This window comes from Hemiscyllium ocellatum, chromosome 10 (genome assembly GCF_020745735.1).
Source record: "Hemiscyllium ocellatum isolate sHemOce1 chromosome 10, sHemOce1.pat.X.cur, whole genome shotgun sequence".
NCBI classification, from domain to species: Eukaryota; Metazoa; Chordata; class Chondrichthyes; order Orectolobiformes; family Hemiscylliidae; genus Hemiscyllium; species Hemiscyllium ocellatum.
This window is the reverse complement of record NC_083410.1, coordinates 85,544,142-85,571,516: the sequence shown is the minus strand read 5'-3', so window position 1 is coordinate 85,571,516 and position 27,375 is coordinate 85,544,142. Positions and strand designations below refer to the sequence as shown.

General features: G+C 45.3%; 1 protein-coding gene across 1 annotated transcript in view; it reads left to right on the top strand.

The window, feature by feature from the left end:
* LOC132819576 (solute carrier family 22 member 2-like) overlaps positions 1 to 25,423 on the top strand; it is a 36,051-nt gene extending 10,628 nt beyond the window's left edge. The window contains exons 2-11 of the mRNA XM_060831144.1: positions 8,942 to 9,045; positions 9,149 to 9,303; positions 12,919 to 13,087; positions 13,177 to 13,303; positions 15,049 to 15,155; positions 16,213 to 16,427; positions 17,693 to 17,801; positions 19,095 to 19,207; positions 23,926 to 24,025; positions 25,345 to 25,423. Coding sequence (XP_060687127.1) covers positions 8,942 to 9,045; positions 9,149 to 9,303; positions 12,919 to 13,087; positions 13,177 to 13,303; positions 15,049 to 15,155; positions 16,213 to 16,427; positions 17,693 to 17,801; positions 19,095 to 19,207; positions 23,926 to 24,025; positions 25,345 to 25,423 — 1,278 coding nt within the window. The remainder of the gene's footprint in view (positions 1 to 8,941; positions 9,046 to 9,148; positions 9,304 to 12,918; positions 13,088 to 13,176; positions 13,304 to 15,048; positions 15,156 to 16,212; positions 16,428 to 17,692; positions 17,802 to 19,094; positions 19,208 to 23,925; positions 24,026 to 25,344) is intronic.
* The last annotated feature ends 1,952 nt before the right edge of the window (positions 25,424 to 27,375 follow it).

Sequence of the window (27,375 nt, the reverse complement as noted above, 5' to 3'; positions counted from 1 at the left end):
CATTCATCCACACACTTACCCACTCGCCCACTCACCCACGCACTTACCCACTCACTCATACACTCACTCATCCACTTACTCAATCACCTACTCACTCACTCACCCACTCACTTACCCACTCAAACACCCACTCGCCCACTCACCCACTCACTTACCCACTCACTCACCCATTCACCCACTCATTCACCCACTCATTCACCCACTCACGCACCTACTCACCCACTCACTCATCCACTCACTCAATCACTCACTCACCCACTCATCCACTCACTCACCCACTCAACCACCCACTCAACCACCTACTCACCAGCTCACCCACTGACTAACCCGCTCACTCACCCACCAACACACCCACTTAATCACCTACACCTCCAGTCACTCACCCACTCACTCACCCACTCAATCACCCACTCATTCACCCACTCACTCACCCACTCATTCACCCACTCACTCACCCACTTAATCACCCACTCACCCACTCACTCACCCTCCTACTCACCCACCTACTCACCCACTCACCCACTCACCCACTCAACCGCCCATCAACCACCCACTCACCCCTCATCCACTCACTTATCCACTCACCCTCTCATCCACTCACTCACCCACTCAACCACTCACTCACCCACCTACTCACCCACTCACTCACTGACTAACCCGCTCACCCACACAGTCACCCACTCACCCACTCACTCTCCCACTCACCCACTCACGTATTCATCCACACACTTACCCACTCGCCCACTCACACACTCACCCACCCACTCACTCATACACTCACTCATCCACTTACTCACTCAATCACCTACTCACCCACTCACTTACCCACTCACTTACCCGCCTACTCACCCACTCACCCACTCAACCACCCATCAACCACCCACTCACCCCTCATCCACTCACTTATCCACTCACTCACTCACTCACTCACCCACTCAACCACTCACTCACCCACCTACTCACCCACTCACCCACTCACCTATTCATCCACACACTTACCCACTCGCCCACTCACACACTCACCCACCCACTCACTCATACACTCACTCATCCACTTACTCAATCACCTACTCACTCACTCGCCCACTCACTTACCCACTCACTCACCACTCATTCACTCACCCACTCACTCACCCACTCATTCAATCACTCACTCACCCACCCACTCACTCATCCACTCACTCACCACTCACTCACCCACTCAACCACTCACTCACCCACCTACTCACCCACTCAACTACTTGCCCACTCACCCACTCAACCACTCACTCAAGCACCCACTCAACCACCTATTCACCCACTCACTCACTGACTAACCCGCTCACCCACACACTCACACACTCACCCACTCACTATCCCACTCACCCACTCACCCATTCATCCACACACTTACCCACTCGCCCACTCACCCACCCACTCACCCACTCACTCACCCACTCACTCATACGCTCACTCATCCACTCACTCACTCATTCACCCACTCACGCACTCACTCACGCACTCACCCACTCACTCACCCACTCACTTACACACTCAACCACCCACTCAACCACCCACTCACCCCTCATCCACTCACTTACCCACTCACCCTCTCACCCACTCACTCACCCACTCAGCCACTCACTCACCCACCTACTCACCCACTCATCCACTGACTAACCCGCTCACTCACCCACTTAATCACCCACACCCTCATTCACTCACCCACTTACTCACTCACCAACTCTGCCACTCACTCACCCACTTAATCACCCACTCAACTACTCACTCAATCACTCACTCACTCACCCACTACACCCACCCACTCACCCACTCACTCCCTCACTCACTCACCCACCCACTCACCGACTCACCCACTCACTTACCCACTCACCCACACACTCACCCACTCAGCTATCCACTCACTCCCTCACTCACCCACTCACTTACCCACTCAAACACCCACTCGCCCACTCCCTCACTCACTTACCCACTAACTTACCCACTCACCCACTCACTCACCCACTCACCCATTCATCCACTGACTTACCCACTCACCCACTCACCCACTCAACCACTCATCCACTCACCTACCCATTGACTCGCCTATTCACTCTCCCAGTCACCCACGCACTCACCCACTCACCCATTTATCCACTCACTTACACACTCGCCCACTCACCCACTCACTCACCCACTCATACACTCACTCATTCACTTACTCACTCAATCATCTACTCACTCACTCATCCACTCACTTCCCCACTCACCCAGTCACTCACCCACTTACCCACTCACTTACCCACTCACTCTCCCACTCACCCACTCACCCACTCACTTACCCACTCGCCCACTCACCCACCCACTCACCCACTCAACCACTCACTCACTTCCTCACTCACTCACCCACTCACCCATCCACTCACCCACTCATCCACCCACTTACCCACTCACCCACCCACTTACCCACTCATCCACTCACTCTTCCACTCACCCACGCACTCACCCACTCACCCATTCATCCACTCACTTACCCACTCGTCCACTCCCCCACTCACTCACCCACTCATCCACTTACTCACTCAATCGTCTACTCACTCCCTCATCCACTCACTTACCCACTCACCCAGTCACTCACCCACTCACTTACCCACTCAAACACCCACTCGCCCACTCACCCATTCAGTTACCCACTCACTTACCCACTCACCCACTCACTCAGCCACTCGCTCACCTACTCACTCACCCACTCACTTACCCACTAGCCCACTTAATCACCCATTTACCCACCAACTCACCCACTCACTCATATACTCACTCATCCACTCATTCACTCACCCACTCACACACGTTCTCACTCACCCACTCACCCATTCACTTACCCACCCACTCACCCATTCACTTACCCACCCACTCACCCATTCACTTACCCACTCATTCACCACTCACTCACTTACCCATTCATCCACTGACCTACCCAGTCACCCACTCGCTCACCCACTCACCCACTCACTCCCCCACTTACTCACTCACCCACTCACTCACCCACGCACTCACTCACTCCCCCTCTCCCCCACTCACTCAGCCACTCACCCACACACTCCCCCACTCATTCACCCACTCACTCACCCACTCACCCCCTCATCCACCCACTCACCCACTCACCCACTCACTCACCCACTCACCCACTCATCCATCCACTCACCCACGCACTCCTCCACTCATTCACCCACTCACTCACTCACTCACCCACTCACTCACTCACCCACTCACTCACTCACCCACTCACACACTCACACACTCATCCACCCACTCACCCACTCACCCACTCAGCCCCTCACATATTCGCCCTCCCCAATGGCCAGCAGTGGTGGGTGGAGTGAACATTTCTGGTAGAAGGGGTTCTGATTTGTCCTGGATAACACTGGAGTCACAAATATCCAAACACATGAAAAAGAAATCACACTCCTGACTTGTTCCTTATAGATTATGGCACAAGCATACGGAGTCCGGTGGTGAGTCACACGCCATTGATTTCCCAGTCTTTGATGCAATCATGTAGGCAGTTATTTTACGGTTGTTTCTGATTCATGGTATCCACCAAGATTTTGATGGGAGTGGATTCAGTGATGCTGAAATGAAAGGGTGTCAAGTGGAAGTGGTTAGATTGATGAAAAACTGAACGAATTGCAGATGCTGTAAATCAGAAACAAAAGCAGCAATTGCTGGATGAACTCAGCAAGTCTGGCAGCATCTGTGGAAGGAGATGAGAGCTAATGTTTCATGTCCAATGATCCTTCTTTAGAACTGTAATAATATAGATGGTCTTACCAGGAATTGTTCAACAGGTTGGGACTCTACTCACTGGAGTTATAAAGATTGAGAGAGAGTCTCATTGCAAAACATAGGATTATCGGAGGGTGGGGGGGGGGGGGGGTTGGGGGGAGTGGTTTGACAGGGTAAATGCTAAGGGGATGTTTCCCCTTCATGGGAAAGTCTAGAACCAGAGGGCATAGTCGCAGAATAAAGGCTGCCACATTAATGCTGACATATGGAGGAATTTCTTCCATCAGAGAGTTGTGAGACTTGCTACAGAGAGTTTTCAGGGCAGAGTCCCTGAGTAATTTAAGGCTGCGATAGATTTTTGATCAGCTAGGAAACCACGGGTTATGGAGAAAGAGCAGGAATATGAACTGGGTCAGCTATGAACCTATCGAGTAGAGGAGCGGATTCAAAGGGCTGAATGGCCTACTCTTGTTCCTATTTCTTACAATCTTATGACCATATTCACTACCCTCTGAGAGAAGAAATTCCTCACCATATCTGTCTGAAATATATAACCCCCGAATCTGAGATTACACCTTGTGGTCCTAGTCTGTCTGACAAAGGGAAACCATCTTTCTGCATTGACCCTGTCGAGTCCCCAAAGGGCCTTATACATTTCAATAGATTTGTCTTCCCATTTTCTATATTCTAAGTGGTACAAGCCCAATCAACTCAACCTCCAGACTTGGTATCAGACTGATGCCCTCTATCTTTTCTGAGATAAGGGGCCCAAACAGTATTCAGCTGAAATACTGACTGGCACCTTGTATAGTTTTCAGAAAATATTTGTACTTTCACAAACCCTTCCCTTTGAAATGAAAGCCAACATTCCATTTGCTCAATTTGGATCTGCACTTCTCTGATGAGTGAATGAGGACTCCCAAATCTCCCTGTTCTGTAGCTTTCTGTGGTCTTTCTCCATTTAAATAAGCTTCAGCTCCTCTATTCTTCCAGCCAAAGTGGGTGGCCTCACATTAAATACCATCTGTCAAATTTTTGCCCACTTTATCAACCCCCATCTATATCTCTCTGCAGACTCTTTGTGTCTCCCTCACCACTTGCTTTTCCACTTATGTTTGTGTCATTCACAAACTTGATTATAGTACATTCACTTGTCTCATCCAAGTCACTTATGTATTGTAATTATTAGACCTTTGTGGCACTCCACTAGTTACAGGTTGCCAACCTGAAAAAACTTTCTACCAGTATTTTGTCTTCTATTAATTAAGCAATCCTCTATCCATGCACATACACTACATCCAACACCATGGGCATTTATCTTTCTAAGTAGGCTGGCGTGTGCGATCTTATCAAGTTCAAATATATTGCATTCACTGTTTCCCTTTTTATCTCAAAAAATTCTAGTAAGTTTGTCAGGTTTGCTTTAGAGTCATAGAGATGTACAGCATGGAAACAGACCCTTCAGTCCAACCCGTCCATGCCGACCAGATATCCCAACCGAATCTAGTCCTATTTGCCAGCACCTGGCCCATATCCCTCCAAACTCTTCCTATTCATATACCCATCCATTTAAATGTTGCAATTGTACCAGCCTTCACCACTTCCTTTGGCAGCTCATTCCATACACACACCACTGTCTGTGTGAAACATTTGCCCCTTAGGTCCCTTTTATATCTTTCCCCTCTCACCCTAAACCTATGCCCTCTAGTTCTGGACTCCCCGACCCCAGGGAAAAGACTTTGCCTATTTATCCTCTCCATGCCCCTCATGATTTTACAAACCTCTATAAGGTCACTTCTCAGCCTCCAACCCTCCAGGGAAAACAGCCCCAGCCTGTTCAGCCTCTCCCTGTAGCTCAGATCCTCCAACCCTGGCAACATCCTTGTAAATCATTTCTGAACCCTTTCAAGTTTCACAACATCTTTCCAATAGGAAGGAGACCAGAATTGCACACAATATTCCAACAGTGGCCTGACCAATGTCCTGTACAACCGCAATATGACCTCCCAACTCCTGTACTCAATACTCTGACCAATAAAGGAAAGCATACCAAACGCCTTCTTCACAATCCTATCTACCTGCGACTCTACCTTCAAAGAGCTATGAACCTGCACTCCAAGGTCTCTTTGTTTAGCCTTCATAAAGCCATGCTGACTCTGCCTGATCATATTAAATTTATAACAATAACGATGATTAACAGTAACTTTCCCAATGACTGATGTTACGCCAACTGGCCTAAACATACTTGTTCTTTGTCTCCTTCCCTTTTCAAGTAAAGGTGCTCCATCGGCAGTTTTCCCAATCCTCTGGGACATTTCCACAATCCCAGGATTCCTTGAAGATTACTCCCAGGATATATTCTCCTCCTTTTACCTCTTTGATTATTTTCAGACTGCTATCAGTGTCGACGACTATGAAACTTGATACAAAATACTTACTCAATTTCCCTGCCATTTCCCTATTATTATTTCCCTGGCCTTATTCTCTATGGAGGTTCCACCTTTGCCTTCTCCAGTGACCCCTTAGCGTCATAAATGCCAGTCTTAAGCCATTTCGGTTCCCTCTGGTGTTGGTCAGAAATGGTTGGAGACACTGGATACTGCGAAAGCTATGGGCCCTGACAATGTGTGCTCCAGAACTTGCTCCTCCCTTGGCCAAGCTGCTGCAGTATAGCCTCAACAAGTGACACTTCTCTGACATTGTGGAAAATTGCCCAGGTATTTCCTGTTCACAAAGAGCAAGTGAAACCCAACCCAACTAACGACCATCCCATCAGTCTTCTCTCAATCACCACAAATGTGATAGGCATCAGCATCAGGACCATCCAGCAGAACTTGCCAAACAATAGCCTGCTCTCTGCTGCTCACTGGGGGTTCTGCCAGGATCCCTCAGCTCCTGACTGCATTACAGCCTTGGCTCAACCATGGGCTGAAAAGCTGAACTCCAGAGGGGAGATGAGAGTGACAACCCTTAACGTTAAGGCTGCATTTGACCGAGAGCAGCCCCGGCAAAACTGGAGTCATTGAGCATTCGGAGAAAACTTCCTGCTAATTGTTACCTGGCACAAAGGAAGATGGTTGTGGTTATTGATGGTCAGTCATCTCAGCTTGAAGACATCTCTCCAGGAGTTCCTCTGGCAGGCAAACTGTTTAGAGGTGCTGTTCCATACTCTGGAAAAGGTGAGACTTGAACCCAGGCCCTCTGGGCTCAGAGAGAGGAACATAGCTGCTTCAGCAATGACCTTCCCTCCATCATAAGGTCAAGGACAAATGTTCACTGATGATTGCACAGTGTTCAGCACCATTTGCAATTCCTCAGATGCAGCAAATCCAGGGCAGTATCCAGGCTTGAGTTTGTAGGTGGCATATAATATTTTGGCACACACAAATGCCAGGCAACAGCATCTCTAGTAACAGACATTCAATGGCACCATCATCACTGAATCCCCCACTATCAATATATTGAGATTCACCTTTGGCCAGAATCTCCCCTTATAAATGCTGTGGAAACCAAGAGCAGGTCAGAGGTTAGGATTCCTGCAGTGAGTAACTCACCTCCTGATTCCCCAGAGCCTGATTATCTACAAGAGACGGGTCCAGAACTGAGTTACTGTGAGTTACTCAGATTGAATAATCTCCACTTTCCTGGATGGATGCAGCTTCAATAACACTCAAGAAAACATGACACCATTCAGGATAAAAAAAGTCCTCTAGATTGGCACCACAGCCACAAGCAGCCATTACTGACTCTCAGTAGCACCAATGTGTACTAAACCAAGCAAGGATTCATCCTAGACAGCATCTTCCAACCTTTGAGAAAGGTAGGGGAGGGCAGCAGATAGATGGGAACACCACTGTGTTACGTTCCTCTCTAAGCCACTCACTAGCCTGATTTAGATCCTTCAGAAACTCAAAATTCTGGAACTCCCTCCCTAATTGTATTGTGGGAGATCTATGCCACATGGACAGTAGCTGTTCAAGAAGGCAGCTCCTAATCACCTTCCCACCAGCAATAAGGATTGGAAATAAATTCTAATACATACGCTAGTCATGTCCCAAGAATTGCTACAAGACAAGGTGGCTATAACATATCCTGAGTTAACCCATTTCCTGATGAGCAGGATCACATTTCATACCTTCATAAATTTCCTTGCCCAAAATTCCTGATAATATTAGTTGGAATCTTGTTGTTTTACCCCTGGCTTCCCCCTTGGATGTAAAACATGAGATTTCAATGATTCTTAAGTTAAAGCAATTTCTTTACAATACCATTTCTTTTGGGATTGCAATCTTCAGTTGTTGCATCAAATGCATGTTCGGTGATTTTGTAATCTCAAAACTCACCCCTTTGTGACTCCTGAAGCAACTTTTTTAGTATTAGCCATTTCCCCATCACTCACTGTGAATGTACTTCTTTCTCGCTCTTTGCTTTGTAGTTTCTTTTCTTAACCTTCACTGCTGGTCCTAGCTTATCAAATCTCCATCTTTAACTTTGCTGAATACAGGAAAACAAAGACCAGTTCCTAGCAAATTGGTACCTGTTCGTGAGACTATCCCCAATTCAAGCTACACAGGGGCTGTCCTCAAAAGAGCAGTTAATGAAGTTAAAGCAAGCAGATCGTGTCACTCCCAACCTTGATCAACGACCCACTCAGAGCTGGCTGGTGCCAGCTGAGTCAGCGGAAAGAGAAACATCATATTTAACCTGGGTACAATTCCATAATGGAGCCACAGGCTATTATCTTGACCACATAATTAGATTCGATTAGATTACTTACAGTGTGGAAACAGGCCCTTCGGCCCAACAAGTCCACACTGACTCTCTGAAGCGCAATCCACCCATACCCCTACATTTACCCCTTCACCTAACACTATGAGCAATTTAGCATGGCCAATTCACCTAACCTGCACATTTTTGGATTGTGGGAGGAAACCGGAGCACCCGGAGCAAACCACGCAAACACGGGAAAAATGTGCCAACTCCACACAGAGAGTCGCCTGAGGCGGGAATTGAACCCGGATCTCTGGCGCTGTGAGGCAGCAGTGCTAACATCTTGATGGAAAATGGACATGTGATGAGAACAATATCAGACTTTATGATGATATAGAAGAAGTTGAAAAGTATGAAATGCCAGATTAATGATGTTCATTCTTGTTTACCCACCTCGCTTGGACAGTTTGGACTAGTGTGTGCTGAGGCTTGGAAGGTGGACCTGTCCCAGTCTTGTCTAAATGCGGGATATATGCTTGGAACAATATTCCTGGGTTTTGCAGCAGACATGTATGTATAATTCATATCTACACCACCTTTTTGCCAATTGCATACTTAACTGTATCATTTTTAAATGTATTGAGACATGAAATCTTTCCACTGTTTCTCATAGTTATGGCAGAAAAAAAAGCTTCCTGTTTTCGGTTTTTACAACCTCAGTTGCTGGACTTGCCGTGGCGTTTGCTCCAACTTACCTTTGGTTCGTCATCTTCCGCACTCTGCAGGGATTGCTCAGCAAGGGGGGTTGGCTGAGTGCCTATGTCTTAAGTAAGCTTTCGGATTATTGTATTTGTAATAAGTATTCGTACCTGTGGTGATTAGTGACACTGCTTTGCGATCAATGGACACTCCTGTTTAATTAGGTGAAAGTGAGGACTGCAAGTGCTGGAGATCAGAGTCTGGATTAGAGTGGTGCTGGAAAAGCACAGCAGGTCAGGCAGCATCTATGTCAGGAACATCGATTTTCCTGTCTCTCGGATGCTGCCTGACCTGCCGTGCTTTTCCAGCACCACTCTAATCCAGACTCCTGTTTAATTACCTACTGGACTGGGATTAGTTTTAGTTTCCTTAAAGCGTTCAATTGCCTGTGAAGATCTTTTCGATGTCCCTCATGAAAGGTGTGACATAAAATAACATCTCTCTTTCCTTTTTGTCTTTGGTTTATTCTTGGACTGGTCTCAATTGTTCATGATCAACACTCCTGTTTTAAAAGTGATTTAACGCATGATTATAACAACGAGGAGCAGGATTAAACTAGGCAACCCCCGGCCAATGTTTATGACCATTGATTGACTTTTGTTCTTAACTTCACTTTTCTGCCCAATCCCTGCATTTGTTGATTCTCCTGGAGTTCAAACATCTATCTATCTCAACATCTGAGTATGCACAGCCCTCTGGGGTCTTGGATAAGGACAATTAACTAGTCGGGTAGTTATTGAAGCCAACCTGTCCAGATATGTTGTGATAGGCCTCAGGTGCAGGTAGGACTTGAACTTTGATCTTCTGGCCGAAAAGTAGAAATACTGCCACTGCACCACAAGAGCTCTATAACCAACCATGTATTCCCCCTATCAAGTAGGATATAAAACTGTTACATGTAGTTGTAAATCAACAGAGTGAACTGGTAGATTTTCTTATGAGGCTTAGCCAATTATAAACCAACTTGAATACAAGCTGGGTCAACATGTTGGTTTAGTCAATCAACAAATGTGATCCTCAAATATAATGGGGGAGGTGTGTTCAAAGTGCTATTACAAATTTGATTCAGCAATCAGCAATGAAAAGGTAGGCAATGATGAATAGATTTCCAGGAAGTCAATCTGTTCCTTCGTGACCCTTGGATTACAAACACAAATATAAAACCTTACTCTGATGAATAGGTTTAACCCAATATTCTAGCTCATTGCAGACTGACTCTCCAGAGAGAGTTTACCGGTAAACATTCCCTCAGCTTTTTCAATACAGACTGACTTACCAAACGAGCAATTGTGTTTCCAATACCACATTGTAAAAGAAACCAGTTCCCTTTCTGCCCTTAGTGACCACACTCACCACTTGGATAAATCCTTCCATGGGATACTCTGAAAAAAAACCATTCTGACATCATACAAACACCTCAGTGGCCTCAGCCATGGTCCAATCAGTAGCATGTTTACCTCACAAGGCAAATGGTTGTGGGTTTATGTTACACACTGAACACTTGGACAGAAGAATCTACACTGGTGTGCAGTGCAATACTGAGGGAGTGATTCACTTTCTGAAGGGCCGGTTTTCAGATGAGACATTAAACTGAGGCCCCGTGTGTTCGTCAAGTTGAACATAAGAGGTCCCATCAGACTATGACTGAAAAAGATGAGGGGATTTATCTGCAGTGTTCTGGCTAATGTCTAAATCATGTTTTCTGTTGATTATTGCATTACTGTTATTGTAGCTCAATGTGAGCAAATTGGCTGCAGCATTACTGACATTTAAATAACGGCCACACTTCAAATATACTTCATTGACTGTAAAGATCTTAGGGACATATACTGAGATGGTGGAATCTTATTGGGCTCTGAGTGACTGTGGTGAGATTTGTGGCAGGATTGGACAATAACTAAGGCAAACCCGAACTCAACATTAAAGCTGTCTCATTCCAGCTTTCATATTTTCCACAATTGATGTGGTAAGATTCTTGCTAGCCAGCGGTGAGATGGCAATTGAAGATGAGTTAACGCTTGTTAAACAGCTTGTTAACACCATAACTCGCTTCAATAATATTCAGTCTCCCATCTTACCAAACTTACCAAACAAGCTCGATGTTGGGAAACCTCAGTGAGGAAACCAGAGTATGTACCTGGCAGCTTCAGCGCGCCACTTGGTCCAAGTGTTGGATGCTAGGCAACAGCATCTCAGGGCATGGTGTACAGGCACCAGCCACACGACTCCAAAGGGTCAGAGAGGATGGAGGGGCAGGGAGCTGGCCACTTCTATAGAGTCCTTGAGTTTAAACTGAAACAGGGGCCTATGTGCATCTTCTCCTCTGGTTCCGGGGACACTGCCCTGTCTCCTCGTGCAGAAGGAGCACCTGAAGCAGGGTCAAAGTTCCCCAACATCACCCCCACCGTCACCATGCTCTCGATCCTCGAGACTAAGTTGAGGTGATGGGGGTGGAGTGTGTGTGTGTGTGTGTGTGTTGGGGGAGGGGGGGAGATGTAGATGGACAGCAGCCGCTGGTGATACTGGACCTGGGCCTCTATGGCTGTCAGCAATCTGTCCTTGGAGGCAGCCAGATGGTCACTGGATTTACGGCATTGCTGCAGTCTCTGAGCAATAAGGGTCATTACATCCCACAACGCTATCTGCTGCCCTTATTCATCCTTGTGCACTTGGATGCCATCTCGTCTAGGCAATGTCTTCTGAATGCCAAGGCTCTGGCAAGCTTCCTTCCTCAGCCAGCTACAGAGTGTGGACTCTCCCTCCCTCACACAGCCGTAACCTCCGAGGTGTCAGTACCTGACCTGCTGGTCCTGCTGATATCTTTGGAAGATAAGTACGCTGTCATCCTCAGATGCTGTCATCCCTTGGCACTGTGAGGGCGACACAGGCTCAGTGTTTATCACTGCTGCCTCACAGCGCTAGGGACCCAGGTTCGATTCCCGTCTCTGGTGACAGTCCGTGTGGAGTTTGCACGTTCTCCTCGCGTCTGTGTGGGTTTCCTCCGGGTGCTCTGGTTTCCTCCCATAGTCCAAAGATGTGCAGTTTGGAGGAATTGGCTATGCTAATTTGCCCATAGTGTTCAGGGATGTGTAGGTTAGGTGCATTAGTCTGGGGTAAATGTAGAGTAATAGGGTCAAGGGAATGGGTCTGGGTGGGTTACTCTTCACAGAGTCGGAGTGGATTTATTGGGCCAAATGGCCTGTTTCCATACTGTAGGGATTCTAAGGTCGAGGATGAGACTTCTGGTGGGGTCAGACACTGAAGTGAAGGTTTGTGGACTCTTCTTCAGAGAGAGAAAGGTCACAGACAAAGTGAGAGTGACAGTGGGTTTAATGGGAGAGTTGCAGTGGCTTGCAGAGTGAACATTACTCATCCCTGTCTTCGTCTGCGTGAGCAAGGCTTCTTGGATAAGAAGCCTGACATTGGGCCCAGCACCAACCACATGAGCTCACTTTGCCCTGTCCTCTTACGGGAGGGGGTATGAGTGAGATGGCACTGGGTGCACAAATGATTGAAACAAAAAATCAGTGGATGCTGCCATTAGAACCATGCAGGAAGGAAGTCTGATTCCTTCTTTGCTGATCCAACAGGAGGCTCTAGAGCAAGAAGATGCTTTGAAAGGAACTGGGAAGGGAAATCGCCGATACAGGTCTAACCTTGTGTTAATTTTCTCCCTCATCCCAGTTACAGAAATTGTCGGAATGGAGTATAGAAGAACAGTGGGGATTGTGAACCAGATGTTCTTCAGTATCGGGATGGTACTACTTGCTGCTGTCGCATATTTTATACCAGCCTGGAGAGGTTTACAGTTGGCAGTTACCATACCAAACTTTGCCTTCCTCGCCCTCTACTGGTAATGTTCAGTGAAGAAATCATTAATGCTCATCGGGGAGTGGAAACCAGCTGTGCCATGACCAAAACCTGACTGTCTTGCTTTCACAGGCTGATGCCGGAATCTCCGAGATGGTTGCTGTCTCAAAAGAAATATGCTGAGGCCCAAAGAATTCTACGGAAGATGGCAAAAAAGAACAAAAAGCACAATTTCTCGACAGATGTTGAGGTGGCTAATGTGACAATGACCCATTCATTGTTCGGCATTTCCTTTCTACGAGTTTTTCCCATTTTGGTCTCCTCAGGTTATAGAGATGTACAGCACGGAAACAGACCCTTCGATCCAACCCGTCTATGTCGAACGTAAATCCTGAACTAATCTAGTCCTATTTGCCAGCACTTGGCCCATATCCCTCTAAACCTTTTCCATTCATGTACCCATCCAGGTGCCTTTTAAATATTGTAACTGTGTTAGCCTCTACCATTTCATCTGGCAGCTCATTCCATACGCACACCAGTTCTGTGTGCAAAAGTTGCCCTTTTAAGTCTTTCCCTTCTCACCTGAAACCTATGTCCTCTAGTTTTGGACTCCCCTACCCTGGGCAAAAGACCTTGGCTAATCACCTTAGACATGCCCCTCGCAATTTTTATAAACCCCTAGAAGGTCACACCTCAGCCTCCGACGCTCCAGGGAAAATAGCCCCAGCATATTCAGCCTCTCTCTCTATAACTCAAACCCTCCTACCCTGGCAACAGCCTTGTAAATCTTTTCGGAAGCCTTACAAGTTTCACAACTTTCCTATAGCAGGGAGACCAGAATTGAACACAGTATTCCAAAAGTGACCTAACCAATGTCATGTACAGCCACAACTTGACATCCTAACTCCTGCACTCTTGCATTGACCAATCAGGGCAAGCCTACCAAATGCATTCTTCATTACCCCATCTACCTGCGACTCCATTTTCAAGGAACTGTGAACCTTCCCTCCAAGGTCTATTTGTTTGGCAACTCTCCCCAGGACCTTATCATTAAGTGTGTAAGTCCTGAGCTTTCCAAAATGCAGCACCTCACATTTATCTAAATTAAATTCCATCTGCCACACCTTGGATAATTGGCCCATCTGATCAAGATCCTGTTGTACCTGAGGTAACCTTCTTCCCTGTGCCTTGTGCTAATGGAAAGTCTTCACAGCTGAGCGGGAGTCATTGGGTTAGGATCAATCAGTAGCAAAGGTCTCCATAATTTAAACTACAGATACTGAAACAGCTGAACTCTCCAGACCACTGCTCTGACATAGAATGCATTGAATTATGATCAAAATAGCTTTTAGATGAGGAAAGAAATAACCAAAACGCAAAACGAAAAGCAGAAATTGCTAGAGAGACGCAACAGTTCTGGCAGCATCTGGGGAGAGAAAGCAGAGTTGACGCTTTGATTCAAGTGACTTTTCTTCAGAAATGCACTGGCCACAAAGCAACTGTGCTGCAAATGTGTTGCTGGTCAAAGCACAGCAGGCCAGGCAGCATCTCAGGAATAGAGAATTCGACGTTTCGAGCATAAGCCCTTCATCAGGGCTTATGCTCGAAACGTCGAATTCTCTATTCCTGAGATGCTGCCTGGCCTGCTGTGCTTTGACCAGCAACACATTTGCAGCTGTGATCTCCAGCATCGGCAGACCTCATTTTTTACTCAAAGCAACTGTGGGCAAGGAATAGATCCCTGGTTCAATGTCTAGAATGCAGCACCACATGATTCCAACCAGCTGGCTTTTGAGTAAACTATTGAAAACTGATATGGCTAATTCTCAAATATGGTGAAATAAGTGAGTATAATATCTAATGTACAATAGCTGTCTCAAGGAGATGGCAATTATTATTGACAGGCCAGACTGGATGTTTCTATTCAAACCTTCCTTCATATATACTTTGTTTGTAAATGACTACTCAGAATATTTTATCATTTTGTGACTTCTATTTTGTCAGACAGTTCAAATTGAAGATTGTGCTGAAACATTGAAGAGGCCCTCAGCTATAGACTTGGTAAAAACACCACAGATAAGGAAACATACGCTTATTCTGATGTTCAACTGGTAAGTTCATGCTAAACTTCTTGTGTATGATATCTCATGTTTGCGCATGTATTTAGGTGTCATTGGAAAAGATTTTGATGAATCCTACGAGAAGGAGAAAGGCAAAATTTGAAATTTGAATGGAAAAACTTTATTGCTTCATCTCCATACTCTTTGTGGTATCACCATTTGGGTCTGATCCAAGTGCGCAGTTAATTTAGCCGTTCACATTGGGATCCTGTGACATTAAGATCCCAATGTCATTTCAGGGTGTACCTAGGCAAAGCATATACTATGCACACTGGAGCTTTTGTAGCAGAGTGGTAGTGCTCTGTGGGCGGCACGGTGGCACAGTGGTTAGCACTGCTGCCTCACAGCGCCTGAGACCCGGGTTCAATTCCCGACTCAGGCGACTGACTGGGTGGAGTTTGCACGTTCTCCCCGTGTCTGCGTGGGTTTCCTCCAGGTGCTCCGGTTTCCTCCCACAGTCCAAAGATGTGCGGGTCAGGTGAATTGGCCATGCTAAATTGCCCGTAGTGTTAGGTAAGGGGTAAATGTAGGGGTATGGGTGGGTTGCGCTTCGGTGGGTCGGTGTGGACTTGTTGGGCCGAAGGGCCTGTTTCCACACTGTAAGTAATCTAAACTAATTCTGAGGCTCCTATCTCTAACCCAGAGTTGATTAAAGATATCCATTTTGTGCACACTGACTTATTCTCCATTGCAAAAGATGGCAGTGGTGTGTTGCCGCCAAATACCTGACCTCACCAGCAGAGTGAAAATGAAAGTCTTGCTTTGTGAGTCAAAATGTCTCAAACTCTTAAAAGGGCATACCTTTTGTGGTTTTACCAACTACACAAGATAACTTGCAGAAAGAGGAAAGCATACTGAAGTTCAACATATAATTATTTACAACTGAGTTAATTTAATGCATTACTTATTATTGTGTTAAACAGCTAACTGCTGGAGCAAATTTAAATGTGGGGACATCATGAGTTTATCAGTCACCCAAAGTAGATGTCTTTACAAACGCTGGCAGTAAATCCCATGGTAATAAGTCAACTCCAATTCTTCATTTCAGGTTTTCAAGTGCTGTGGTGTACCTCGGGCTTGTCATGCGTTTGGGAGTTATTGGAGGAAACATTTACATCAATTTTGTCATCTCAGGAGCTGTGGAAATACCAGCTGCAATCATCATTATCCTGCTTATTGACAGAGTTGGACGTCGCTTTCCCTTTGCTGGGGGCAATTTTCTAGCAGGTGCATCCTGCCTGATAACTGCCTTCATTCCTGATGGTAAATTTTATTTCGCAAACTTTTATATTAATCCAGATCCTGTGATCTGCATGTGCACCTAAAGTAAGCAAAATATAGTTCATCATTCTATCATGGCATTTTATATGCGGGGGTGTGGGGGGTGTGGGGATGTTATTAACTGTCAGTTAGGCAATATCAGATTGCACCCATTGCCAATACAAGGGATTGGATGATGGGTAAATAGGTGCAAGAGTTTCAAATAATCCAGAGTGGACCATCTTAATCCAGTAATCTTGGGACTGGGCATTTGCTGTACTGCGAGGTGTCATGTGCATCTAATGCCTACTTAACTTAGAGGTAAAGCCTTCACCTTGACTTGTATGAAATTCATGCCAATTGGACAAATGATTTTCCAAAAGCAGGATTTAGCACATACAAACTGGACAAAATGTAACAATGAGTCATATGAATAAAGATCGATGCAGAGCCATTTCGACAGAAAAGGGGAGTGCAACGGGTGCTAGACCACAGGGTGTCAGATATACCACAGCATAATCTATATAACATTCCACAAATGCTTACCACTTTCAGAAATCCTACTGTATACTTTTTCTGTCAAGACATGTCTGACTTAGGACAGAGGAATCAATCATGAAAATGTTAAGCATTCCTGAAAGGACAACTAATAATTGGGCATGCTTTGTGTTTTTAGTTAAAGAGACAGTGCTCTGAATGGGCACAGTTTTGGTAAGATGATACAAGTATGAATGCTGATACATCACACATGCACATGCAACTCTGCATTCACAAGGTATACATGGTTAGAAAAATTACAACAATTCATCCCAAACGGTAAAAACTATGGAAACTGAACAGGCCTGCTACGGGTTTACAAGACTCAATCTTTGGATTTTTCTACTCCTCACCATATCACCAACATCCTCCTAACCTCTTCCCATAAAAGTTACTGTGCTTTCAGGCATGTGGTGAAATATTCGGGGAAGTTTTTGAGATCTGAGAAAGCTGTAGACAGATGAAAAATATTCATTCACTTTTCGTAATGAGAGATTAATATTCAGAAGTGAATAAATATAAACATTTATTAATTTTTTGTACCTCACATAAAACATTTTCCATTTATGATTTTTTTTCAAAAGAATAAGAATTAAGGAGCTGCCCAACAATCATTAAAATAGTTCGGTTTCCTGTGGTATTCAAAAGCGTAAGCGAATAAAGCCTTTCATCTTTGTCTGAGCATCTGGATTTTCTTTTACAAGTGTACATTTAACTTCTTTCTAATTCAGATCAATTCTGGCTGAAAGCAGTAATCTCATCTTTGGGCAAACTAGGAATTACGGTGGCCTTTTTAATGGTCTGTTTTGTAAATACCGAATTATATCCAACATTTTTAAGGTAGGTACAGTTGGGAATTTGTTACACACTGCAACAGCTAACTTTTAACCATTCAGTGACAATTGACATTGAGCGGTTCTGATCAGTTTGTTTGGATAGGATTTCAAATGTATCTCATTCTTTTAATCGAATAAGTATTAAAAATGATTGTTGTAGAAGTTACGCAACTTTTGTGTTAATTATTCAAGGAAAACTTATTCAATAATGAAGCAGCACTTTGCTAACATACACAGTCAGTAATATAGAAGCATAAATGATTAGCCCTCGAAATGTCTACAACACACACACACACACACACACACACACACACACACACACACACACACACACACACACACACACACACACACACACTCTCTCTCTCTCTTAGGAAAAGAAAACAGATTTATCTGCAGAGATTGGCTTTCTGAAGTAAGAATAGTTTTGCCAAGGGGTTATTCCAGAAGCCAAAAATATAACTTGCAGGATGTTCTGGAGTTGTTTCTCTGATGTTATTGCATATGAAGACAAATCATAAACCATGCATTATCATCTCTGCAGTCTAATGGACACAATGCGATCAGACGATACAATTTTAAGATATTCTTTCAAACACTCTTTCAAAAGAGCCAACAGGTTTCACCCTGAACTATTGGAGAGGATGTTATTTCCATTACAGGGAGCAGTCAGCTGGCCAGCTTGTTCTCTGAAAGCTTTCCTCCAACTCAGCTTGGTCTTAGCAGGCTTTCCTCCAACAAAGGCAGATTACAATGTGAACCTCTCCAACCCCAGCCACTTTTCAAAACAGCCCCATGCATGTGATTTCCAGAAAGCGTTGTTTAAAAAAACACAAATAAAATAAGCCATTCCAGATATGTTCATAAAACTTCAAGTAAATTCTTTATCCTACAATCTTTCAAAATTTAAGACTTCCAATCAAGATTAAATATAAACACCTCTGCAGCACTTCCTATAAATAATTTTGTCAAACTGCCAGTCAAGTGCAAGGAATCCTATTTAGTGTACGCATCTTTTAAACTAGAATATACATAGGAGACATTTTTCTTTAAATTGTCTTTCGAAATTAGAAGCGCTGTTTAAGACCTGATTCAACTCTTTTAACTCTCAGCCGCCATTGACACGGGCACACACAAACATAGATTATCTAATTTTATGTCATAAGATGATCCAAACTAGGTAATGTTTCCACAGAAAACCTGTTATAAAGGTACATAGCTTCTGATTTAGAAATGAGAGTTATTTAAATTAAATGATGGGTTTATCTGAGTGTGAAATCTTGATTTTCTTCAACAGGAACTTTGCGGTTTCAGTGTGCTCAGTACTGAGTGATTTGGGGGGAATCGTAGCACCATTCCTACTGTACAGGTTGGCAGCTATCTGGATCGAAATGCCCCTTGTGGTTTTTGGTGAGTTCAACTGTTTTGTGATGAATTAGCCCTTTGCATTCAGTGGAGCAACGCGTCCCCTTGTGCAGCACCGTTGGATACAATGGCTGCTGTCTTCACTTAGAGTAACCAGGCCACAAGAAAACTACAGATAAATCCAACAACTCCTCTTAACTCTGAAATGAAATACACTTCATGGCAGCCCACCTGCTACCAACACCATTACAGCCTTCAATTGTTCTCTAATGATGCTGAGCTTTTGAGTTTCTACTCTACCCTCAGTCCATTTTATTTAGTGCAAAGGAAGGTTCAGACATAATAGGCTTCCAATCATCTGTTACTAATTTGAACTTCCAATCTTTGAGAATTAACTTAAAGAATTAGTCCAGATATTTCTTTTCCTTTCCTGCCGTCTCTTATGCGAGCTCTATATGTTCACCTTTCCCATGTTTCTTTGCAATGCTCAAAAGGAAGTGGTGGAGGCTGGTACAATTGCAACATTTAAGAGACATTTGGGTGGGTATATATGAATAGGAAAGGTTTGAAGGGATATGGGCTGGGTGCTGGCAGGTGGGACTAGATTGGGTTGGGATATCTGGTTGGCATGGATGGGTTGGACCGAAGGGTCTGTTTCCATGCTGTACATCTCTATGACTCTATGTGTGGAGTTTGCACATTCTCCCTGTGTCTGAGTGGGTTTCCTCCAGGTATTCCGGCTTCCTCTCCAAGTCCAAACATTTGCAGGTTACGTGGATTGGCCATGCTAAAGATTGTTCTGTCACGTCCAGGGATGTGCAGGTTTGGCGGGTTAGTCCTGGTTAAAAACCTTGTGCAGGGCTATGGGGATGAGATGCTCTTCAGAAGGTCAGTACAGACTTGATGGACCAAATAGCCTCTTTGTCAGGATTCTATGATTCCATGAATCACGTTTCCTCAAACTTTCTTCAAAATCCAGAACCCTGGCATTAAGCTTCTGGTCACCGACTGATCTGCCCTCAGGGCTTGTGTGTCAGCGAGTGGAATTGAAATAGTATTCTACTCAGTGAACCAGAACATTGCTGCTGGGATTTCTCTGGGTCAGTTACAGCAGGGCCACATTCAGTATTGGATTAGAGATCTCAATTAGACAGGCTTGGTCACCTTCTGACCATCCACAGGAAAGTAGTCAGTGAATTAACATTGGAAACTAGCTCACTCTGTTATCAGCTTAGCTAAGTGACAGATCCTAGGAGCAAAAGTTCCCAACATTATGATCTGCCTCTTACTTTGTTCTGTACAGGTTGATATTGCCATAGTTTCTTCATGTTTCTTAATACAGACTGCTGCTGTTTTGCATGTCTGCATTTCGGAAACGTCCGCCCATCCTGTCAGTCTGCTTTCACAGGTTCGGAACTTCTTGTTCAGAAAAACATCTGCAATCTTAAAGGCTTCTACCACCTGAAGTTTAATCCAGTCCATGGGAGGTGGGGTAAAGGGAATGCAGAGAATTCAATGTCCAAAGTCAATGAATAAATAAAGAGAAATTTTCAGGCATGTTGGAGGAACAAGGTGGTTTGTGGGAGAGATGGAGAGCCTTTTTCATATTTTCATAGGATATTGATGTCACTGGCTGGGCCAACATTTATCGCCGAGCCCTAGTTGCTCCTGAGAAACTGGTGTTGAGCTGCCTTCTTGAATGTTTACTGTTGGAGAGGGAGTTCCAGCATTTTGACTCAGCGGAACAATTGAAGTCTAAATGATGAGTTGCTTGGATGGGGAATTACAGAAGCTGGTGTTCCCATGTATTTGCTGCCCTGGTCCTTCTAGATGAAAGTGGTCATGGGTTTGGAAGGTGCTGTTGAAGAGCCTTGATAACTTTTTGCAGGGCATCATGCAGATGGCACACAATACTGATGCTGAGCATCAATGGTGGAGGGAGGGAATGTGATGCCAATCAAGCATTCTGCTTTATCCTGGATAGCGTCAAGCTTCTTGAATATTATTGAAGCTGCACTCATCCAGACAAGTGGGGAGTATTGCATCACATTCTGGAGTTGTGCCTTGTAGATGGTTGGGATGGTTTTCTGGAACTCAGTACAAGATTCCTAGCCTCTGACCTACTCTTGTAGCCACAGATTTCATTTGGCTAGTCCAGTTGAGTTTCTGGTCAATGGTAATTCGAGGATGTTGATATGGAAGAATTCAGCAATGGTATTGCCATTGAAAGGCAAAGGAGACAGCTAGATTGTCTTTTGTTAGGGACAGTCATTGCCTAGCATCTATGTGCACACTTGCCACTTACCAGTTCAAACCAAATGCTGCTGCATGTGAACATGGGCTACTTCAGCATGTGAGGAGTTACAAATGGTGCTGAACATTGGACAGTTATCTGTGAACATCCCCACTTCTGACCTTATGATGGAAGGAAGGTCATTGATGAAGCAGCTGATGATTATTGGATCTAGGATACCTCCCTGAGTAGCTCCTGCAGAGATGTCCTGGAGCTGAGATGACTGACCTCCAACAAACATGACCATCTTCCAGATCATGTGCCAGATATGACTCCAACCTGTGAAGAATTTGCCCCAATTCCCATTTACTTTAGTTTCACCTGGGTAGCGAGATGTCACACTTAGTCAAATGCAGCTTTGATATCAAGGGCTGTCATTCTCACCTCACCTCTGGAATTCAGCTCTTTTGTCCATGTTTGAACCAAGGCTGTAATAATATCAGGAGCTGAGTAACCCTGGCAAAACCCAAACTGGGCATCACTGAGCACGTTGTTGCTGAGCAGCTGCTGCTTGATAGCACTGTGACACCTTCCATCACTTTATTGATGATCAAGAGTAGGCTGATGGGGCTGTGATTGTCCGGGTTGGATTTGTCCTGTTTATCACCTGTAGGACATACCTGTGCAATTTTCCACATTGTCAGGTAGATGCCAGTGTTGTAACTGTACTGGAAGAGTTTGGCTAAGGGAGCAGAAAGTTCTGGAGCACATGTCTTCAGTACTATTGCTGGAATGTTGTCAGGGCCCATTGTCTTTGCAGTCTCCAGTATCGCTAACTGTTTAGATTAGATTCCCTTCAGTGTGGAAACAGGCCCTTCGGCCCAACAAGTCCACATCAACTCTCCGAAGAGTAACCCACCCAGACCCATTTCCCTCTGACTAATGCACCTAACACTATGGGCAAGTTAGCATGGCTAATCCACCTAACCTGCACATCTTTGGACTGTGGGAGGAAACTGGAGCACCTGGAAGACATCCATGCAGACACAGGGAGAATGTGCAAACTCCAGACAGTTGCCTCAGGCTGGAACCGAACCCGGGTCCCTGGCGCTGTGAGGCAGCAGTGCGAACCACTGGGTCACCGTGCCACCCCATGTTTCTTGACATCATATGAAGAGAATCAAATTTGCTGAAGGCTAGTACCTGTGATGCTGGGAACCACTGACGGAGGCTGAGATGGATCATCCACTTGACCCTTCTGACTGAAGACTGCCACGAATGTTTTGCACTGATGCGCTAGCCTCTCCCATCATTGATGGTGGGGATATTTGTGAAGCCGCCTCCTCCAGTGAGTTGTTTAATCAGCCACTATCATCCACAATTGGATGTGGTAGGTCTGCGGAGCTTAGATCTGATCCATTGATTATGGGATGTTTAGGTCTGTCTATCACTTGCAACTTGCCATGCAATTAATCTTGTTTGGTAGCTTCACCAGGTTAACTCCTCATTTTTAGGTATGTCTGATGCTGCTCCTGGCATGCCCTCCTGCACTCTCTATTGAACCAGGGTTGATCCCCTGGCTTGATGGTAATGGTTGAGTGGGGGATATGCCAGGTCATGAAGTTGCAGCTTGTGCTAGAGTACAGTTGTGTGGCTGTTGAAGACCCATAGAACCTCATGAATGCCCTGTCTTGAGTTGCTAGATCCATTCAAAGTCTGACCCATTGAGTACAGTGATTGTACCACTCAACATCATGGGTATCGTCAAAGTGAAGACCAGTCTTTGTCTCCACAAGGACAGTGTAATGGTCACACCAGCTAAGACTGTCATGGGCAGATGCATCTGCAGCAGAACAGATCGGTGAATTCCTATCATGTGGAAGCAGATGATTTGGCCCATTGAACCCACATTGACCCTCTTAGGAGCATTCCACCTAAACTCACACCTCCCATCCCATCCCTGTAATTCCCATAGCTAATCCACCTAACCAGTACACCCCTGGGCAATATGGGAAACTTAGCATGGCCAATCTACCAAACCTGCACACTTTTGGACTGTGGGAGGAAATCAGAGCACATGGAGGAAACCCACGCAGATAAGGGGAGAATGTGCAAACTCCACACAGACAGTCGCCCGAGGGTGGAATCGAACTCAAGCTCACACCCCCTACCTTACTTTGTAACCCTGCATATTCCATGGTGAATCCACCTAACTTACACATCCCTGTACACTATGGGCAATTTAAATGGCCAACCCACTTAGCCCACACATCTTTGGGTTGTGGGAGGAAAACAAAGCAGCTGAAGGAAACCCACACAGACACAGGGAGAATGCCGACACAGACAGTAGCCCAAGGGTGGACGTGAAACTGGGCCTTTGGTGCTGTGAGGCAGAAGTGCTGACCACTGAACCACCATAAGAGTGACAAATTGCAGCCAATGCATTTCAAAATCACAACCTGCCTTTTTGCATGAGCAAACTGAACAAACACTGCTAATATTTAAAAACATTATGCCCATTGATTTGCAGGAGTGATTGCTTTGATTGCTGGTATACTAATCTTGTTTCTACCTGAAACCATGGGGATTACCTTACCAGAGACCATTGAAGAGGCAGAAACCATTGGACGGTATGTAAACTGGGAACTGTGTGTGAGGCTGGTTTTGGAACAGAGCTGTCATTGCTGGAATCTTTATTGACTAAAAAGCACTGCAAATTTTGATAACAAGTAGAGACAGCAGTTGGTAAAGCTCATTGTATTCTAGGCTTCATTACCCGGAACTTAAAATACAACAGCGAGAGTTCTGCTGAACCTATTTAGGCCAGTGTTTAAACCTCAGCTGGAGAATTGGGTACAATTCTGGGCTCCACACTTATGGAAGGATGTGAACACATTGGCAGAGAGAGCAGAAAGGTCTATCGAATGGTTGCAAGGATGAGTCAGGGAGAAATTTCCTGCTTTTAAGAGAATGGAGAACCAGAGAGCACAAATTTAAAGTGTCTTCCAAATGTGAGAATGAAAGAAAGCACTTCTTCACAAGAGTGTCATAACTCACCGGGGTGGCACCTTCAGACCCTGTATTCCCAGATCTGCCACAAAAAGTAATGATTTTTGCAAGTACACAATGATTCCCCTATTTATCTGCCTTTCACACTCAGGCTGACAAAAAGCACTGACTAGGCTTTCTGTATTTAACAGAAATTGCTATTTATTCCAAGTAATTAGACTGTAGCTACAGGTAAATAATGATAAACAGTTAGAATATGACTCTATTAATTAAATCACAAATCCCCTTACCACCCCCCCCCCCCCCAACACACACACACATACACAGACACTAATAATTGAGATAATTGAGTTTTCCAGATAATTGATACTCTTCTCTACCTTCCTCCTGGCCCCAACTGCATAATTGTTGGTGGGCAGAAGGTTTTTGCCATGAATAACTGGCCACTTGGCCACAGACCAATCAGCTTCTCATGGCCAGTCAAAGTTCCACTTGCACAAAACCATTTAGCTCCAGTCATCGACAAACTGGACTTCAATTAGTGGTTGGACAGATAGCTGTGGAAACCATGCTTGCAATACGAGTCAGAATACTTGCTTTCAAAATTTGCAGCAATCTATGGTTTTAAAACAGTTCTTTTCTCATTTCAGTCCACGATTTAAAGTATGGATTAAAAAGTATCATCATTAAAACATGTCATTGCTTAAAGTTGAGAATACATTGCTTGAAATTGTTTTGGGGACAGGTTCAACTAAGGCATTGAAGAGGCAATTGCTGACTATTTAAAAAGGAACAATGTGTAGTGTTGTGATGGAATAGCGGGAGATTGGCAGTAAGCCAAACCTTCAGAGAACCTATGCAGACACAGTGGGATAAATCGCCTCCTTATGTGCTGTAACAGCTCGATGATTCTGTGAAAATGTTTTTTTGTCATCTCCAGAGAGAAGAAACCGGCTCCAAAGACAACCTATGAGCTCGTTACTGCACATCCGCCAGCAGAAACAAATAACAACAAGTGACCTGCTTCAGAGAAGAACATAACTCCCTGAATTAGATTAATATATTCAAAATTAGGACTGACATTATTTAACTGGCAATAATATGGAATACTGTGTGCACAATGTTCAAGGCGTGCATCATCATGTCCTATTAGAAAAAACGCTCAGTTTTTCGTCATCATAAACATTGGAAATTAAAATATATGATTCTGCTCACTGTATATAGAATCCTCATAATGTTATAGAAATAATTAGCATGGAAACAGACCCTTTGTTCCAACTCATCCATGCCGACTAGATATACTAAATTAATCTAGTCCCATTTGCCAGCATTTGGACATATCCCTCTAAACCTTTCCTCTTCATATACCCATCCAGATGCCTTCTAAGCGTTGTAATTGTACTAGCCTCCACACTTTCTCTGGTAGCTCCTTTCACACACGCTGTTCGTGAAAATGCTGCTCCTTAGGTCCCTTTTAAATCTTGCCCCTCTCACCTTAAACCTACGTCCTCTAGTTTGGGGCTCTCCTACCCTGGGAAAAAGACCTTGGCTACTTGCCCTATTCATGCCCCTCATGACTTATAAACCTCTATAAGGTAACTCCTCACCCTCTGACGCTCCAGGGAAAATAGTCCCAGTCTATTCAGCCTCTCCCTATCGTTCAAACCTCCAACCCCGGCAACATCCTTGTAAACTTTTTCCTAACCCTTTCAAGTTTCACAACATCATTCCTACAGCAGGGACACCAAAATTGAATGCAGTATTCCAAGCGTGGCCAAATCAATCTCCTGCACAGCCATAACATGCCCTCCTAACTCCTAGACTCAATGCACTGATCAATAAAGGAAAATATGCCAAATGACTTCTTCACGACCCTGACTCATGGTTTAGTAACTTGCTGTGTCTGATCTTTAAAGTCTGGTGGAGATAAGGATGTCCTTGTTCTGTCCCAGCTCGCGGACACCTCCTCCTACTGCCCCCTTGACCATGACCCCACCTCCCACCACCAAACCATCATCTCCCAGACCATCCATAACCTCATCACCTCAGGGGATCTCCCATCCACCGCCTCCAACCTCATAGTCCCACAACCCCGCACCATCCGTTTCTACCTCCTGCCCAAAATCCACAAACCTGACTGCCCCGGCCAACCCATTGTCTCAGCCTGCTCCTGCCCCACCGAACTCATCTCCGCATACCTTGACACGGTCCTGTCCCCCTTAGTCCAAGAACTCCCCACCTCCGTTTGGGACATCACCCACGCCCTCCACCTCCTCCATGATTTTCGCTTCCCCGATCCCCAACGCCTTATCTTCATGATGGACATCCAGTCCCAGTACACCTCCATCCCCCATCACAAAGGACTCAAAGCCCTCGGCTTCTTCCTTTCCCGCCGCACCAACCAGTACCCTTCCACCGACACCCTCCTTTGACTGACTGAACTGGTCCTCACCTTGAACAACATCTCTTTCCAACCCTCCCACTTCCTCCAAACTAAAGGAGTTGCCATGGGCACCTGCATGGGCCTCAGCTATGCCTGTCTCTTCGTAGAATACGTGGAACAGTCCATCTTCCGCAACTACACTGGCACCAACCCCCCACCTTTTCCTCCGCTGACGACTGTATCGGCGCTGCCACGTGCTCCCACGAGGAGGTTGAACAGTTCATCCACTTTACCAACACCTTCCACCCTGACCTCAAATTCACCTGGACCATCTCAGACTCCTCCCTCCCCTTCCTAGACCTTTCCATTTCTATCTCGGGCGACCGAATCAACACAGACATCTACTATAAACCGACTGACTCCCACAGCTACCTAGACTACACCTCCTCCCACCCTGCCCCTGTAAAAACGCCATCCCATATTCCCAATTCCTTCGTCTCCGCCGCATCTGCTCCCAGGAGGACCAGTTCCAATACCGTGCAGCCCAGATGGCCTCCTTCTTCAAGGACCGCAGATTCCCCCCAGACG